The 16238-nt window shown below is 41.9% G+C and overlaps 1 protein-coding gene across 1 annotated transcript in view; it reads left to right on the top strand.

Moving 5' to 3' along the window:
• Window positions 1-16238, top strand: part of pappab (pregnancy-associated plasma protein A, pappalysin 1b) — a 118187-nt gene that overhangs the window by 92647 nt on the left and 9302 nt on the right. Inside the window, exons 20-21 of the mRNA XM_079873004.1 lie at window positions 3282-3353; window positions 4772-4870. Of these exons, the coding sequence (XP_079729130.1) occupies window positions 3282-3353; window positions 4772-4870 (171 nt within the window). The remainder of the gene's footprint in view (window positions 1-3281; window positions 3354-4771; window positions 4871-16238) is intronic.

Raw genomic sequence — 16238 nt, 5'->3', positions numbered from 1 at the left:
TAGTAGAGACAAACAAAAGCTTTAGACAGTTATAACGCATATTTCCTCTACTGATTTCCTGAGAGCATTGCAGACTAGACCTGGAGTAAACAATGAGTATGATGAACAGGCAAACCAAATATTATTCTCCACACCTTAAACTGTGGTCAGTGGTGACCAAAAAATGCTTAACCTTTACGACATGGTGACTGTTAAAACCATTGTCATATTCCAGATGGCCGTGGGTTGTAACATTTGAATGGGTATTTTCTTGCACCAACACTTGCTCTCACAGTCCTCCGAGTCTGTACAATGAGAAAGAAGAGATTTTATCTCAACAGTAAGGTCTTTGCTTTGTGTCCTACTGACAGACGGCGACCACAAAACAGCTTGCGACTCGTTGAAACTCATGGAAAGAGTCAAAAGTGTGGCTTATTTTTCTATATCTTTGTGGAAACTAGTGATTTCATACGACAGTATATCAATAGCTGCGGCTAGGGTCACAGAGTCCAGACAGGTCTCAAGGAATATCCATTTCCGCGTTTACTATGTCATTCATTTATATATGGACTACTGAATGACATTTTTGGGTGACGTCATGCCCGCCAGTGGTTATGAGGTTGTCTGGATTATTCATTCCATATTTGCATTTCCTCCTTTGTACTATAGTGGACGTTCTTTGCTGTGGTCATGCTTTTCATTCTTTTTCGATGTGGTCTGTGCCATGTGGTTCTTTACTTGATTGTTTAAGCTGTAGTAGAGCTTTAGGAAGCACAAACAAATTTACCGCTCACATCCTAGAGCGCTGCTATAGCTTCCTCCAGGCTTAATCCTCCACATTATAGGTTTTCTTGAGGATAAATCAGCCTTGCAGGGGGATTGACCCGACAAGGTCTTTTGAGTTTATTCATGGAATTTGATGGAGATCGAACCTGAGCAGTTTATTTCCATCAATTTTAATATTTTTTTTATGAGACTTGGGAATAAAATCCTGCTGTATGTACACATCTCGTCCTCCTAACGGCACCGATATACTCATGGCAAAGTTCTTTTTCATTCTTCACTTAGGCGTAAAAATACATTTGAATAACCTCAGCAGCTGTATGAATAAATATGCATTTAATATAATATAATATAATATAATATAATATAATATAATATAATATAATATAATATAATATAATATAATATAATATAATATAATATAATATAATATGCATTTAGAAATGAATATGTTAATATGTGCTGCTTTCCTCTTAATAACAAAAATAATCACACAACAGAAACAGAGTATTGGGAAAACAACAGTTAAGAAAGTACCTGATCATGGAGCTCTGCAATTTGCCACTCCAGTCAAGTTGTCACGTTTATTTATTTAGCACTTTATACAATAGGTTGCTTTAATGCAAGCAACTTTACAGAATTAAACATGTCAGCATTTGCGTCTGACCTTGACGGACTGGACAGAAAAAATTAACCGGAGAAGTTTTCCACGTCAAAGAGGGTGGAGCCTCAGAACACACCTACCTATAGCGTAACTGCCACAGACCAATGGTGCTTCAAAGGTGTTTACCAGCCGAAGCAAACTTTTCTGGTAATGTCACTTTGGCAAGAGGTTTGAACTCCAAACGAACTAAGATTTGGCCAGATTTTGTTTGAAATGAGGTCACACCAAATTTGCTCTTCGATTTCACTTTATGTATATTGGGGTGCAAGCTTGAGAGCCATCAGGAAATATTGCATTGACCATATAAAACAGAAAATATGAAAGGCCTGAAAAAATTAAAACAGTCTCTGATACAAAGTCTATTTAATAAAAGGCAGGTAGCACTCATGTAGTTTGGGCCTGTGGAGAAACTATAAAAACAAGCACAAGTTCAGGAGCAGACGGTTTAAATTAAGCCTTGAGTAAACAAGCTGCTTGGGTCTTTGGTGTGACACTGAATACTAAGCGTGTGTATGTGTGTGTGTGGATGGCCACAGTTGGCCAGCAGGGCGAACGCTTGCTTTCTTGGAAATGTTCTGTTTACGCTCACCCTTTCCATTCCTCATTGCATCTGGAGTTCCCCCAGACCACGTCATTTCACCTCTCCAAACATCCTCTCTACCTGTGCTGACCCAGGAGGCTGAGCTGCCGGGGTCCGCCGCCTCCCTTTCGCTCTCCTCAGCAGGAGTGGGAGCTGGGTAGCACTCATGGAGTTTAATGAGTCCCCTACTTAGCCAAACTCTTAAGACTGTAATCCTTCAAGCCGAGCTCTTTCATTGATTCCGAGCTGATTTAAGCATCACCACCGGAACACTGGGCTCATAGAGGATTTTATTTGTTTGTGTTCTGTGTGTTAGGCAAAGAAATCTGTCAACAAACAGAGCAAAGGTTCTCCACATTCAAACTGAAATCCTTGCCAGCCTGAAAGCTTATTATTGATTCTTGCTAAGGATTTGAACAAACCCCTGACCCCTGGTGTACTGAACCTTAGCGCGTAACTCATCCTGAACATGCTATAGACATCCGTGATACCTCAAAACATGAGGCTTTTTAAAGGAAGCTGTGCTGTTACTTTTCTTTCCAAAAACTTGTACATTAGATAAAATCCAATGGATGTACATTAAAATGTAGAGATTTGGAGACATGGAGGTCTGACATGTAAGTAACTAATTCTGGAATCAGATACTTAAGGTCAGGAATCGTATACTTATCTTATACTTATATACTTATGCTTATCGATGCCTGTGTGTGCATTTTAATGTGGTTTAAACCATTAAAGTGCAAGAAGACGAAAAGAGAACGAAAGAATTCGGCACTCGCACACTGTTTTCTGTGCTGGGCACATCCCGCGCACGCACAAAAAGCCACCTCTCATATAGTGCACAAATACTGAATTCAGTTCTCTTTCGTGTCTTCTTGCACTTGAACAGACAAATACAAACAAAATTATGTCAAAATATGCTTGTAAACACAGTCGGTTATGTCTTAAGTGAATGTAAACAGTTGAGAAAGAAAACTGTAACAGCATATTGGATCCGTGCATTAGGTCTTAAGGTGACAGCAGCCTAATAAGTCTGCTGCCATCTGGTTTATTACTGTTAATCAATGAACAAAGGACAAAGAAAATCACTCACTGATAATTAGTCTAGTTTATTAGTTGTTCTTTAGGCTGCCATCTAGATCTTGCCATCTTGTTGTAAAATATTATCTCCACATTGGGTGCTTTTTGTTTAGTTAATTCACTCTAATGTAACTAATGGATCTGAAACGGTTGAACTTTGTTAACTTTGTTATTCCGTAATTGTCTCTTCTACAGAATATTGTATGCACCATGGGACTCAAGTGGTACCCTAACCCAGAGGCTCTCCATTGCATAAAGGGATGCGAGGTAAGACCTACCTCACTTTTTTCTACATAGTTTTTTTATTATTATTTAATTTTATTTAGATATTATTTAATATGATTGTTTATTTTCAATATTTGTATTTATTTTTATCATTTAATTAGTATGTTTCTATTTATTATTATATGTATTTGTTTTTAATTCATTTATTTTAATTATTCAATTAATTGTCTGTTCGCCATAGCTGAACTCTGTTGTAAGTTTGCATGACAACAACATTATGCCCATGTTAGTTATTTCAAGGTAATCTCCCAGCCACAGCTTTAAGCTCTATACAGTCACGGAGGTCTGTTCTCTGGAGCCTGGCCTTGAACAGTTGTTTCTGCCATCTTCTCACGCTCTTTGAAGTCTAATACATAAATAAACATGCTGTGCTTATAGTGTCTTCCTCTCCTTTTCTCTTTGGGCCAGTCTAGTCTAATCTGAGTCAGGTTTAACAGGGCCAACAAAAACAGACAAGAGGGATTTGTTACCACCTTTGTTTTTGAGGGCAATTTGTTTTCTTTTTGCATTTTAGAAGAACCTGGAAACCTCATTTAGAGGGTATCATGTTCCCAACTTCCTCAAATCACTGAGTGAGAATAAAAAAAAAAAACAGTTACTTTGTCTTCTTGCTGAAAGAGCTATTGAAAAATAATTTGCCATTGAAAAGAGTGAACTGAAATTTCTACATATTTGTTTGACTTTACTTGCCAAAGACTGCACTGCTACTCTGAAAGTGTTCTCCAGCTCAATATGAAGATGTGCGATTAATCTGCACCTCACTCTCATTTATAACAAGTCTTGCTCTAATGTCGCAGGGATATGACCAGTCCATTTTTTATTCGGGTCAGAGCTGCAGACTTTTGAACCCAACTCATCCTGACCCAGTTTCAATGGGTGTTAATTAGCAGCCCCCTGAAAGCTTTTGGGTTGGGCCAGAGAGATGATTCCAAACTGGAAAAGGTCACAGGTGTGTTGGGCAACCTTTTGTGCCTGTCAAGATGGAAATGTGTAGTAACTCCCAAGGGAGACACATATAAGTTTAATAGGGCTTCAGTTTCCCCATTAAAAGTGGCCTCCACCATCCACAAGCCCGGGAATACTAACTCAATTTTTCCAGGGCAACATAATTGCAACAGACTCAAGTCTGTGTGTCTATTTTTACACAGTTGTGGATGTATGCAAGTGTGAATGACTGTCTTTTTCTTTCTTTCTTTCTTTCTTTCTTTCTTTCTTTCTTTCTTTCTTTCTTTCTTTCTTTCAAGTTCATTTTATTGATGGGGAGGTGGAACAGATAATTATTTGTGGCATACCAATTGAAGAGTTTATTTATATAACATTATGTTCATCACTGATGTTATTGGTGTTTATATATTTAGTTAATTCATGTTATTAAGCAGTTTTTATCTGTTTTCCACCAGCCGTTCATTGGTGATAATTACTGCGATGCCATCAACAACCGAGCGTTTTGCAACTACGATGGTGGAGACTGCTGTCATTCTACTGTTAAAACCAAAAAGGTATGTTTTTTTATTATTATTCTTAGACATTAGACATTTAATTAGTTAAATACCTTGTTTGTGCTTTAAGAAATTGTACATAAGTAAAAAGTTGTAAAGTGTGTAATCTGCATTGTTACATATTCAGACAGGGCAAATATGGCTTGCGTTGTAATAATTATCTCCTTGGAGGGAAAATTTTAAGGACACCCACACAAGTGAGGGAAACTCTGTGAACCCTATCCACAATGCATTGTAGACACGTGAAGCACGCACATATATGTTTGGGTGTTTTTCCAAAGCCATGGCAACAAACGGTTGTATATAGCATTTCCATATGGACGTTCACCTCACTTTCCAACAAAGACAAAGATTCGTAAGTTTAATCTCAAGGGTGGTAAATAGCCCTAGAAAGACTTTTTCTGCATGCTTGTGTACTGTTCTTTTTCCAATGAACTTGTCATCCTCTTTCACTTGATCCTCCCTTGCTTTTTCCTTGAGCAAGTTTTCCTGGCTGCCAGAGAAAGTGAACTTCTCTTTTGACAGACAAAGAATGAAGTAACTTCTCCAAAGTTACAACAGCGAACTCTGGATCGCTGTACCCACGCACAGTGCCAAAAAAAAAAAAATTTTGGCAAGCGTGATGACGCATTTCCCGGCAGAATACACAACTTGTTGTGAAAGGTCTAGAAACGGCAGTTGGAACTGGACTCTTGACATTTAAATACAGCTGTAAATCATATAGAAACGTATAAATTCAGGGGGCCGTTTGCTTTGTCACGCCAGAGGATTACCCAAGCAAATAATAAAACAAACTGCTCATCCTCATCTTGTAGACTGAGCTGCTGACCAATACATTGTCAATCCTGAATTGTGTTAATAAGGGGCTGTAAAAACGGAGTTTCAGCTTCTTTGTAAGTTGAGAACAAAAGAAACGTTTTCAATATTCTTGTATGATTCTGAAAGGTAGCTGCCAAAAGCAAATAATTGACTAAATTGCTCCTCCACAGGGTAAGTGCTTCTACCCGGTGTAATTTTTGCATTTAAAGAGCCAATAAATGCATAATTTTCATCTTTGTCATGTCATTTTAAAGAGTTTTAGGGGATAATAATGTAAATTCTTTCATTATCTGATGGCTATCACATCCATCCAGATGACCCTGCACTAAGCTCCACCTCTCTTGGCTATTTGTCGCTAACTCAGACAACTAACTAACTCCGCTTTTCGGAGATTTGTTAATAGCTTGATTTTCAGTAAAATGTATTTATGAAATGGTACAAATTGATTGGATATTTTTCTTTTATTATTATTATTATTGTATTTTCATGTAAAGTTTCACAAAAAAATTTAAAATAAATAAATAACATTATGCATCAGTGGTATAACCAAAAATTATTATAATATTTCAAGGATCTGTCACTTTTCTCATTTTAAACAACCTAAGAGATTATTTAAAAAAATTATTTCAATTAAAAAATGTGAAAAAGTAGACTGTGAGAGTTTTTGCTTATGAATAAAAAATTAACAATGTAAACAACATAATTCATTGGAGTATTAGTTGTAACTTTATAGTAACAGATTATATCTTTTAATTGAAAGGATCTGGAAGATTCAAGGTGCTTACCTATATGAAATATTTTCACATAGAAAAATGTAATGGATCAGTGTTTCATCCTTATTCCCACAAAATGAGCAAGAATGGTCAACATCCATATATTTTGCCACAGTATCATTCACAGGATATATTTTATCTAAGATATTAAAATAAACTTCTTTCATCTTATCGGGAATGCAATACTTATGAGGTAACAACCAGGCTTCTTTCCAGTCTATTAACTCAATAAGAGATGCCCAGTAAAATTTGATTTTAGGAACAGTGTATTTTTTATTCTGAAGAATTTGTTGAATATGCTGATTAGTAATTTTTTTGTTAAATTTACCTATTCCTTCTAAGATAAAATCAGGTTCTTTGGTGTCACTCTTACTAAAATTAAATGATATTTTACAAATTTACTTAGACTAGAAGGAACTGCTTTGAGCACTGCATTATATTCTTTAAAGTGTAAGGGGAAATTATGAACAAACATTCAATTTTCATAAGACAACATTTTACCAGATTTATCAAAAATTGTAAGAATTCCTGTTATATTCCTGTTAAACCATGTAGAGAGAAAAATAGATTTATTTGTAATTATTATATCTGAGTTGTTTTCCATTGAATGGTTTTATGTGGTGAAAGATTGTGTAACATACAGTAACTTCCAGGCAAGAAGAGCCTGCTGATGACATTTAGGCAATCTATTAGGCAAGTAAGTACATTTTAATATAAAGGGATGGCCACCTATTTTTGTGAAGATATGATACAGTCTAAAGTCGAACACTTTACTGACTATTTGAAAGGACTGTTTTTTCTTATTTTTTTGAGTTTATGAAGTGTGTTTTTCCATATGAAGTCTAGACATTTTTTGTTAATTCCTTTAGCAGTAGAGTCATTAACAAAAAGAGAAAGAGAAGGATATACAAAACAAGATAACCCTTCTGCTTTGGACAAAATAACCCTCCCATAAAGGGAAAGGTCTCTCTGAAGCCAAAGGTTAAAGATGCTTTGTTTTTTGTTTTTTGATCCTATACCAGAAAAACTAAACTTTGTTTAGCTGAAAAAACTTTTGTTAAATAAATACCCAGATTACCTTACAGTCTCTTTCACTGAGATACCATCGATTGTAGAATCATAATTTTTATGGAGCGTCATGATTGGATATTTTTCTTATGTGAGCATAAATTAATTGTCACATTGAAAAGCATTTTTACCTGTATTTTTTTTTTTTTCAAAGAAACTACGCAAGTAACATGATATAGCGATTGAAAATCATAATTGAGACAAACACTTCTCACAGTCAACTGAAAAGAGAAAAGACTCATTCAAAAGTTATTACTGTAAGTACACAGAACTGTTCGTAACGTTTCTACAATACATTCACTATGGTACTGTGAACTAATTACTATTAACACTTCAATGATCTCGATCAATACATAAAAGGAAAGACGTTAATAACATTAATTTCCCTTGGAGCAAAAGTAAGAGTTCGTACAGATATTCTCCGTGTTCATTTGGCAATAAAGGTGACACATATTTTAATTAGCATGAACGTCTCGGTTACATATGTAACCCTCGTTCCCTGAAAGAGGGAACGGAGACGTAGTCGACTTGTCGACTGATTGGGATCACGCTAGGGAGCCTGTCATCTTCGAGTATTGTAAAAAACGAGCCAATGGACATTGGCGTGCGTGAATCGCATCACACGCCCCGCGGCGCGGATATAAATACAGAAGTGGATGCACACACCAGTTGTTTTTCATTGAGGAGCCGAGCGGGCCCCGGTCAGCGGTGGTACAGCAATAGTGGCTGGGGGACTACGTCTCCGTTCCCTCCTTCAGGGAACGAGGGTTACATACATAACCGAGACGTTCCCTTTCAGTCGGGCACGTTCGACGTAGTCGATGTGTCGACTGAATGGGATCCCTACTAAGACGCCACTAGTGCTGCCAGCTTTCAGTGCCTAGACAAGCCTCCTGGTCTTCCCAATTGGAAAAGGACAGGGCTTAGGCCAGGAAGTCACTGCTGTTCCAGAGGTCCACTGGGAAAGCGTACCTTTCGTTGGAAGGTATACGCTGCGGAAGCCACATCCTGCCCGAAGGAGGTAACATGTGGAGAATACACATATGGACTGAGCGAACTTAGCGGGCAGTACAACATATGGTATGTCACTGAAGTGGCTCCAGCCTAAAACAGTTGGGAGTGCAACCGGTCAGTAACGGCAGAGCAGGCTCTGCCAAGGGAAGACACAGGCTCGCCGCAGGAAGTCAAAACCATGGAAGAATACACATATGGGATCACAACATATGGGCCCCACCTAACACAAGTTACACAAGCACACAAGTGATAGATCTAGCATCGGACGCTCTGCCACGTCCAACACCGACGGGGTGAGAACTCAATAGGGTTCGAAGAGGGAACTCAACTGGAGCAAAAAGGCGCACTTATACAGTCCAAAGGAGGGGAATGGCGCAGCAAGCCGACACTACATACCGGGCTAAGGTGAAGCTGGCTTCGTGTGAAGGGAGCCCACGGAAGCAACCGGCTAAACACATTGGCTAATTTCTTAGCGAATGTGCTGGTGTCGCCCAGCCCACAGCTCTTAATCTTTTAGCGAGGCACTCATGTCAACGCCCAGGAAGGAGCTACACTCTCTTTTTGGAGGAGCTCACTACCCAGGTGGGCACGGTGCACCTTGGGAATTTCACCAAGATGATGGCAACACTAATCTTTTAGTGGGCCAACCTCTGCATGGAAACCGCCTTCCCTTCTGCTGGTTTCCGAAACAGACGAGAGCTGGAAAGGTCCTGTGACTTTGCATTCTGTCCTGAATAACCGCAAGGCAGGAGGAACAGAGAAAAGTCAGGGCTGGGTCTGCCTCCTCCGGGGCAGCGCTTGCAGGCTCACCACCTTGTCCTGTTTTAAGGGAGAGGTAGGAACCTTGGGCACATATCCAGGCCGGGGTCTCACATTAGTGATAGTTAGCCGGCCCGAACACAGGCACAATTCGTTGACCGAAAATGTGTGCAGGTCCCCTACCTTCTTGATAGAGCAAGCAAGCAGGAGAACTGTTTCTTTAAAAACAGATTTTTAACTCAACTACCTGTAGTGCTCAGGGGAGGTCTCAGAGTGCAGTAGCACTGGAGATAGGTCCCAAGAAGGAATAGAGGGGGTGCAAGGAAGATTTCATCTCCTTGCACGGCTCAGGAACCTGACGATCAAGTCGTACTTCCTATGTCTCAACCGCATCCTAATGTGCTTTAAGGGCAACATCATTTTGAGGGTGGAGCGAAACAGCTACACTTCGACCCATCTTCTGCAGGAAGGAAGCACAGAAGTGATTGAACACTCTCAGGTGTCCTCTTGTGAGAAGAACACCAACAACGAACAGGTTCTACTTCAGATCGTAAGCAAGCCTCATTTTTAGAGGGAGCTCTCGCAGAAGTAATAGTATCTACGTTCTTTCAGAGGTAGATAGCTGAACCACCGCAACGGAACCTGGATTTCTCAGGTTTGGTGCGGGTGCTAACGGTGCCCCATCCCTGAGAAGTCTCAAAGGAATGAGTCAGGAAGGCTGTCTAGGGAACGAGGTCCTAGTTGGGCCATTACCTTAGCTGACTTAACACAGTGATGTGCAATAGAGCTCACTGGGGAATTCACGCATTTTGCGTAGGCCCCGGCGTCAGCTGTAAGCCGGTGTTTCCGGGTTTAAGGGAGTAAACAACTGGCAAGGGGACAAGATCAGAGCGGCAACAGATGTAACTGTGCGGCCCCGAAGATATCCCGGACAGCTGGAACGCCTGGGGATGGAGTCTCCACTCTCTTCGGCAACAGGCTGTCGTGAGGCCACATGGGCGGCACAATTGAGCAGGCCGGAATTTAAAGTGGAAGAAGCAACCTCAGAAGCTTATGACTCCATAGGAGGAAGTGGCGGGCGAGTTGTGACATGCGAGGGAAGCGTATGAGCAACGGCCGCTGTACTGGGCAGTGCATCTTGCTGAGCAGCGGCATCAAGCAAGGAAACTGCTAACAACCCAAGGCACTTTTGTAGACACTTCTGTTCTAGGAGCGATTAGCCCGTAGAACTAAAAGGTCTGAACACTGCTTAGAGTTTGGCAGCATACCAGGTGTTGTTAATACACAGAGTGTGCTGCTCTGCCACGGCCACCTAGGGACTTGGTCATGAAGTCAGTGCTGAAGCGGTCATCATATGGAGGAAACCGTTTATATGTGGCTGCGTCTCACATATGCCCCAGCCTCTGAAGTTTATTCAGTGGGACCCTTTCTCACCTCTAAGCACAGACCGGACACATTACATTTGAGAAACGTGTAAACCAAGTCCACCTCTGTACTGGAAAAAAGCTCCTCAGTCCGTAGACGAGTCACTCTTCTCCAGTTGACCTGAAGACCCAACTGGCTATGTAGCACTCGAAGGGAGGGACTTGTACTGAGACTTCGACCCCTCAACGCAAGACACAGGATGGCCCGTGTTTACGGAGGAGTGGGTATCTGAAGTACGCATCCTTCAGGTCCCACGCTGCAGACCATTCATAGGGATGAGCTTTAGTAATGCATACTGTGTAGTAACTTGAACGGAGGCTTGAAAAAGGGCCCGAATCAAGCACACAGATCCCTGATGGTCTAACTCACTATAGTTTGAGTACAATGAAGAACAGGCCTCACTTAGAAGCCTATCTTCATATCGGCTGGAGGAACGGCTCGATCGCAACCTTCGCCAGTAGGAAGCGATGACCGCACACACGGCAGCACAATTTGGAACACAGATGTGAAAGCAGGGTCTGAGTGAGTAGTGTGACTCTTACCTGTCTGTTCATGGTGGCAGAGAGTGCGTGAGAAGGCGTGAACAGGTCCTCGAACCACACCCAACTGCTAGCTGGCGATACAAGAGGTAGCTGAGGGGTGAAAGGCTTTACAGGGTCGCACAGTGCCAGTCTCGCCCTCTTTGAAACCAGGAACAGAGGAAACTGCTCTTTCTTTGAAGTGTGGGTACCGCTGGCTCCGCTGTTTTTGGACGCCAGTGGTGGAACAGTCACACACACACAACAAAATCTCCACCCGGCCCTCCACCGGGGGAAGGGAGTGGATCGGAACAACTCCAAGAGCAACCTCCTCCATCCCTGAGTGGCCCGCTCAGGAACGTTTTCGCTGTCGCATGCCACCTGGCTTGGCAGCGCCTAGAGCGGGCTGGGCGCCCCTACTGTGTCCGGCTCCATGCTGAGGCCTGGCTGGAGGCTGCTGCGGAGACCCAGCAGGAGCGGAAGCTGCAGCAGGGGGACACCCTCGGCGACGAGCAGGCAGAGGAACTGCTACCGGTGGGGGTGGGCAGCAGCAAACCGCAGGGGCAGGATGTGCCGGAAGTCCTCCGTCTGTGCTTGGGCAGCAGAGAACTGTTGGGCGCAGCTTTCCACCGCGTCGCCGATCAGCCCAACCTGGGAAGTTGGGGAGACTAGGAACCGAACCTTGTCCACATCCGCCATATCACCCAGGCTGAGCCAACGCTGGCGCTCCTGGACCACTAAGGTGGACATCGCCAGGTGCACGCCATGACACTCCTTAAAACAGCAGTTGAGAGCTCAAAGCTCGCGATCCACCGCTGTACTCGCGCTATAGAACCACCAGCCTGGGAGAGTCTTCCTAGAAGAGCACAGACACTCTCGCTCATTGTAAACAACAGTACTCTTCAGAGACATCGAGGCCGATTGGCTCCGAAGTGAAAGACAACTGGTGCGTGCATCCACTTCCGTATTTACACCCGCGCTGCGGGGCGGGGCGTGTGATGCGATTCACGCACACCATTGTCCATTGGCTCGTTTTTACAATACTCGAAGATGACAGGCTCCCTAGCATGATCCCAATCAGTTAAATCAGGTAAAACATATTTGTTAGCAGGTCAGGCTGTGGCATATCTACATACCAGGTCTATCCTTTAGGCATATCAGGCTGACCTGCTTAGAGACATTGATGAAAGCGAGGTAGCTAGCGCTGACACATGGTTTGGTAGAGCGGAGGTACTGTAGATCTGTTTGCATCTCTAGAGACGACACACTGTCCACTGTGGTTCTCCCTCATGCATCCAGCTCCTCTTGGGCTGGATGCTATGGTACAGACGCTGCTCCCGGGAGTTCTGGAGAGGGCCCGTCTTCTGCTAGTAGCCCTGTTCTGGCTTGCCCAATATGGTTCTTGGACCTTGTGTCTCTCCTTGACGGCTCTCCTTTCAAGATTCTGGTCAGGAGGGACCTGTTGTCCCAAGAAGGGGGCACGATCTTTCACCCTCATCTGGAGTTATGGAAACTGTGGGCCTGGCCCCTGAGGAGACTCATCTCATAGATGCAGGTCTCTTAACCAAGGTTGTTGAGACCATACTCCAATCCAGAGCTCCCTCCACAAGGAAACTGTATGCGCTGAAGTGGAGAGTGTTCACTTTATGATGCGAAGAACGCCGGCTGGACCCATTTAACTGCCCTGTTAGTACAGTGCTGGAGTTCCTGCAGCAGCGTTTCTCAGCAGGGTTATCCCCCTCCACCTTGAAGGTGTATGTGGTGATCATAGCTGCTTACCACACTCCTTTGTGTTGTGTATCTTTAGGGGGAGACCATAGACTGTAAAAAAATATGGACGTAGTGTCCGTGACGTCACCCGTAGGTTTCTGATGACCGTTTTTGAAGCCTAAAGTGGGCGTGGCCGACTGTCGCCATCTTGGTAGCGCGTCACCCCCGAACTTATTTATTTTTACAGTCAGACAATTAGCTGAGGTAACGTGACAGCTAACAAACAGCAGACAAACGGCTAATGATGTCTAATGAAATTCCGGGGCCCATTGTACTGCAGGCCTTCTGTCCTCCACCCTTTCAAACTTCAGACCAGGAGAAAGTTAATATGCTGTGCCCAGTCAGGGCTTTAAAGGCTTATGTCCTCAGAGCTGCCCTGTGGCATAAGTCAGACCAGTTATTCATCTGTTTTGGGTCACCCAGGAAAGGGTGCCCAGCATCTAAGCAGAGGATGAGTAAGTGGGTAGTCGAGGCTTTCTCACTTGCTTATGAGTCAGCCGGTCTGCCTTCACCTATTGCTATACTCCACCAGGAGTATGGGTCGCTTCTAAAGCTTTGCTTTCAGGAGTTTTCCTTCGTGACATTACCAACGCCATTGGACTGATTGCACACGTGCTTCAAGACATAATCACGCAGAGGCGTTCCCACAGCGTCTCGTTCCCTTTTCAGGGAACCAGGGTTTCAGTCGTAACCTGAGACTTTTTCAACATTGATCATAATAAGAAATGTTTCTTAGGGCCCTTTCACACCTGAAAGTCCGCACCAAGGTCTGAACCAAAGGTCATGTTTTGATACATTGTATACATTTGGTTAGTTTTGGTTTGGTTTCACATTGCAATTATGCGAGCGCACTAAAGAACTTTACATGATGTACTTGTGCCCTGTCGTCATCATCTATATGGGCTGCATTAACATTGATTGGTTTGTAAACGGACGTGCGTCTGACGTCTGCGTGTTGTCAAGTCGGCGGGTAACTTTGACAAGAATGAATGAACAGAGTGACGCATATCGTTGCTAATATAGGCTACTGTTATTATTACGGCATTACTCCCTGCAGCACCAACTATACTCGACGCTAGTTCAAATTCGCCAAATGAACGTCCTCGTTGTGCGAACATTTTATCATCGCCGGCAGGATGTTGTTCTTCAGTTGTTTAGGCTACGCGGGAACCACCGGAACTTCCTGTAAATGGTCCGAAAGTCCAAACCATACAGAAAATGCTTTCACACTAGAAACGAACCAAACCTTTGTTCAGTTTGATCCGGACCGAGACTACCTCTTTTCGTCGGACCAAATTTCGTCTGTTTGGTCCGGACCGTGGTCCGGGGGAGGTTTCACACCTGTAATTTTGATTCGGACCAAACTGAAAAGTCCGAAAGTCCAGACCAAACAAGGTAGGTGTGAAAGGGCCCTTAAGCAGAAAATCTGCATATCAGAATGATTTCTGAAGGATCATGTGACTCTAAATACTGGGGTAATTGTTACTGAAAATTCAGATTGGCCCATACAGGAATTAATTACATTTTTAAAAATATTAAAACAGTTATTTAAATTTCACAATATTCCTGTTTTTATTTCCTGTATTTTTTTTATCAAATAAATGCAGCCTTGGTGAGCATAAGAGACTTCTTTCAAAAACATTAACATATCTTACCAACCCCCACATTTTTAACAATAGCGTACATTAGAAAAGAGCTAAGTTAAGCTTGTCTGAGAAAATAGCAGATGGTTACAGTTGCTAAGGTTGGACTGGTCAGTAGCGTTTTAAGATGAATATTTCAACCTTTCAATAAATACTGTATATTCAATGCAATAAGCCTTGTTTAGGCTATTCTGTGCTAAAGTTACACTTTTTACACTTTTAGTATACTAATAAAAATATACTTTTTATTTCCTTCTTTGGCATATACCTGTATTTTGGTTTTATTTTGTGTGGAGGCCACAAAGATATCATCTTGCACAATGACCTGAAAGAAGATCTGTAGATCTGGGGCATATCAGGTCATAACGGACAGCACTGTAATGATGTTTTAAATCCTTCCACCTTTTGGTGGTTCATTGGATTTAGAAAACAAAACATTTGGTATACTTACTGAGACTCTTCCACTGGAATTATGTGTACTTGTGTCATTTTTGGGGGGCTTTGGTGGGCTGTTTTCATTGTTTTTTTGGAAGGACTGTGTGTTTTTCAATCCAGTGTTCCAATAACTAGTATACATTGCTTGTATTTGTCAGAGCTGTTGTCAGCCAATGTCTTTTCCTCCCTAATGCATCATCAATAGAGGATAACTGCCCTCACAAGCTCCACAGAGCAATTAGGAAAAACTAACCCGGGCCTCTGACGTGCTACATGCAGACAGAAAAGCAACATTGACACAAAGCATCCTATTAGTTTGTTGGACTTGAGGATGACCAGGATTTGAATCCGTGCCTTGTAATGATGAGGTCTTCCATTTTAGAGGTGAGGTCATGACAGGAGAACTAAATTTGCTCCCAGTTGATGTGTTTAGTGGAGACGCTAAACAATTTTCTACCAAAGTTCTCCGGATTTCTGTTGAGCGCAGATCTAATGCATGCCCCAATATACGTAAATCCTAAACTTAACTGCGAAATTGCACCCTATGCATGAAACTACATTGCCTTACATTGTGTAAAGGGCACAGATGAGCAATATGGAAATGGAATTTTGGGAAAATTGTTGTACACTGATAAAAATGATTTTGTGGTGAAGTAAATACTACAGAAAAAAAACAATGTAATTTACATCAAAAAGTTATTTCAGGCAAGAATGAAAAAAACGAAGTAAATTCTGTCTTAGTACTCAATTCAAGCGTGTAGAAATGAAAGCGTAAATATCAGCGTTATAAAATTAAGTAAAATTACCCAACTTTTTTGATACTGGTGTTCCCATCATGTACTGGGCCTTGAATAATTAATGAGGTTGATTTTTCACTGTTTTCCAGCTTTATTTATACTGTTTTATCATTGCTTTTGTTGTTAGGATTAGTAACTTGCCCTTTTGTGACATTTGGAGTTGACACATTCAAATACAAAAACGATCCATCAAATGTTACCGTCATTGTGTTATGTCTACCAAGTATTGAGGTCTCTGCGTTCACTTAACGTGGAACTTTTGAAATGTAGATATGGTGTCTCACACAATATCATTTGCATTATTTACTTAGATGTTTCTAAGTAAAGCATATACTTTAAAAGTGTGG

The sequence above is a fragment of the Squalius cephalus genome (genome assembly GCF_949319135.1).
Source record: "Squalius cephalus genome assembly, chromosome: 5".
NCBI lineage: Eukaryota > Metazoa > Chordata > Actinopteri > Cypriniformes > Leuciscidae > Squalius > Squalius cephalus.
Note: the sequence above shows the minus strand (reverse complement) of the source record. Positions and strands in the feature narration are given on the sequence as shown.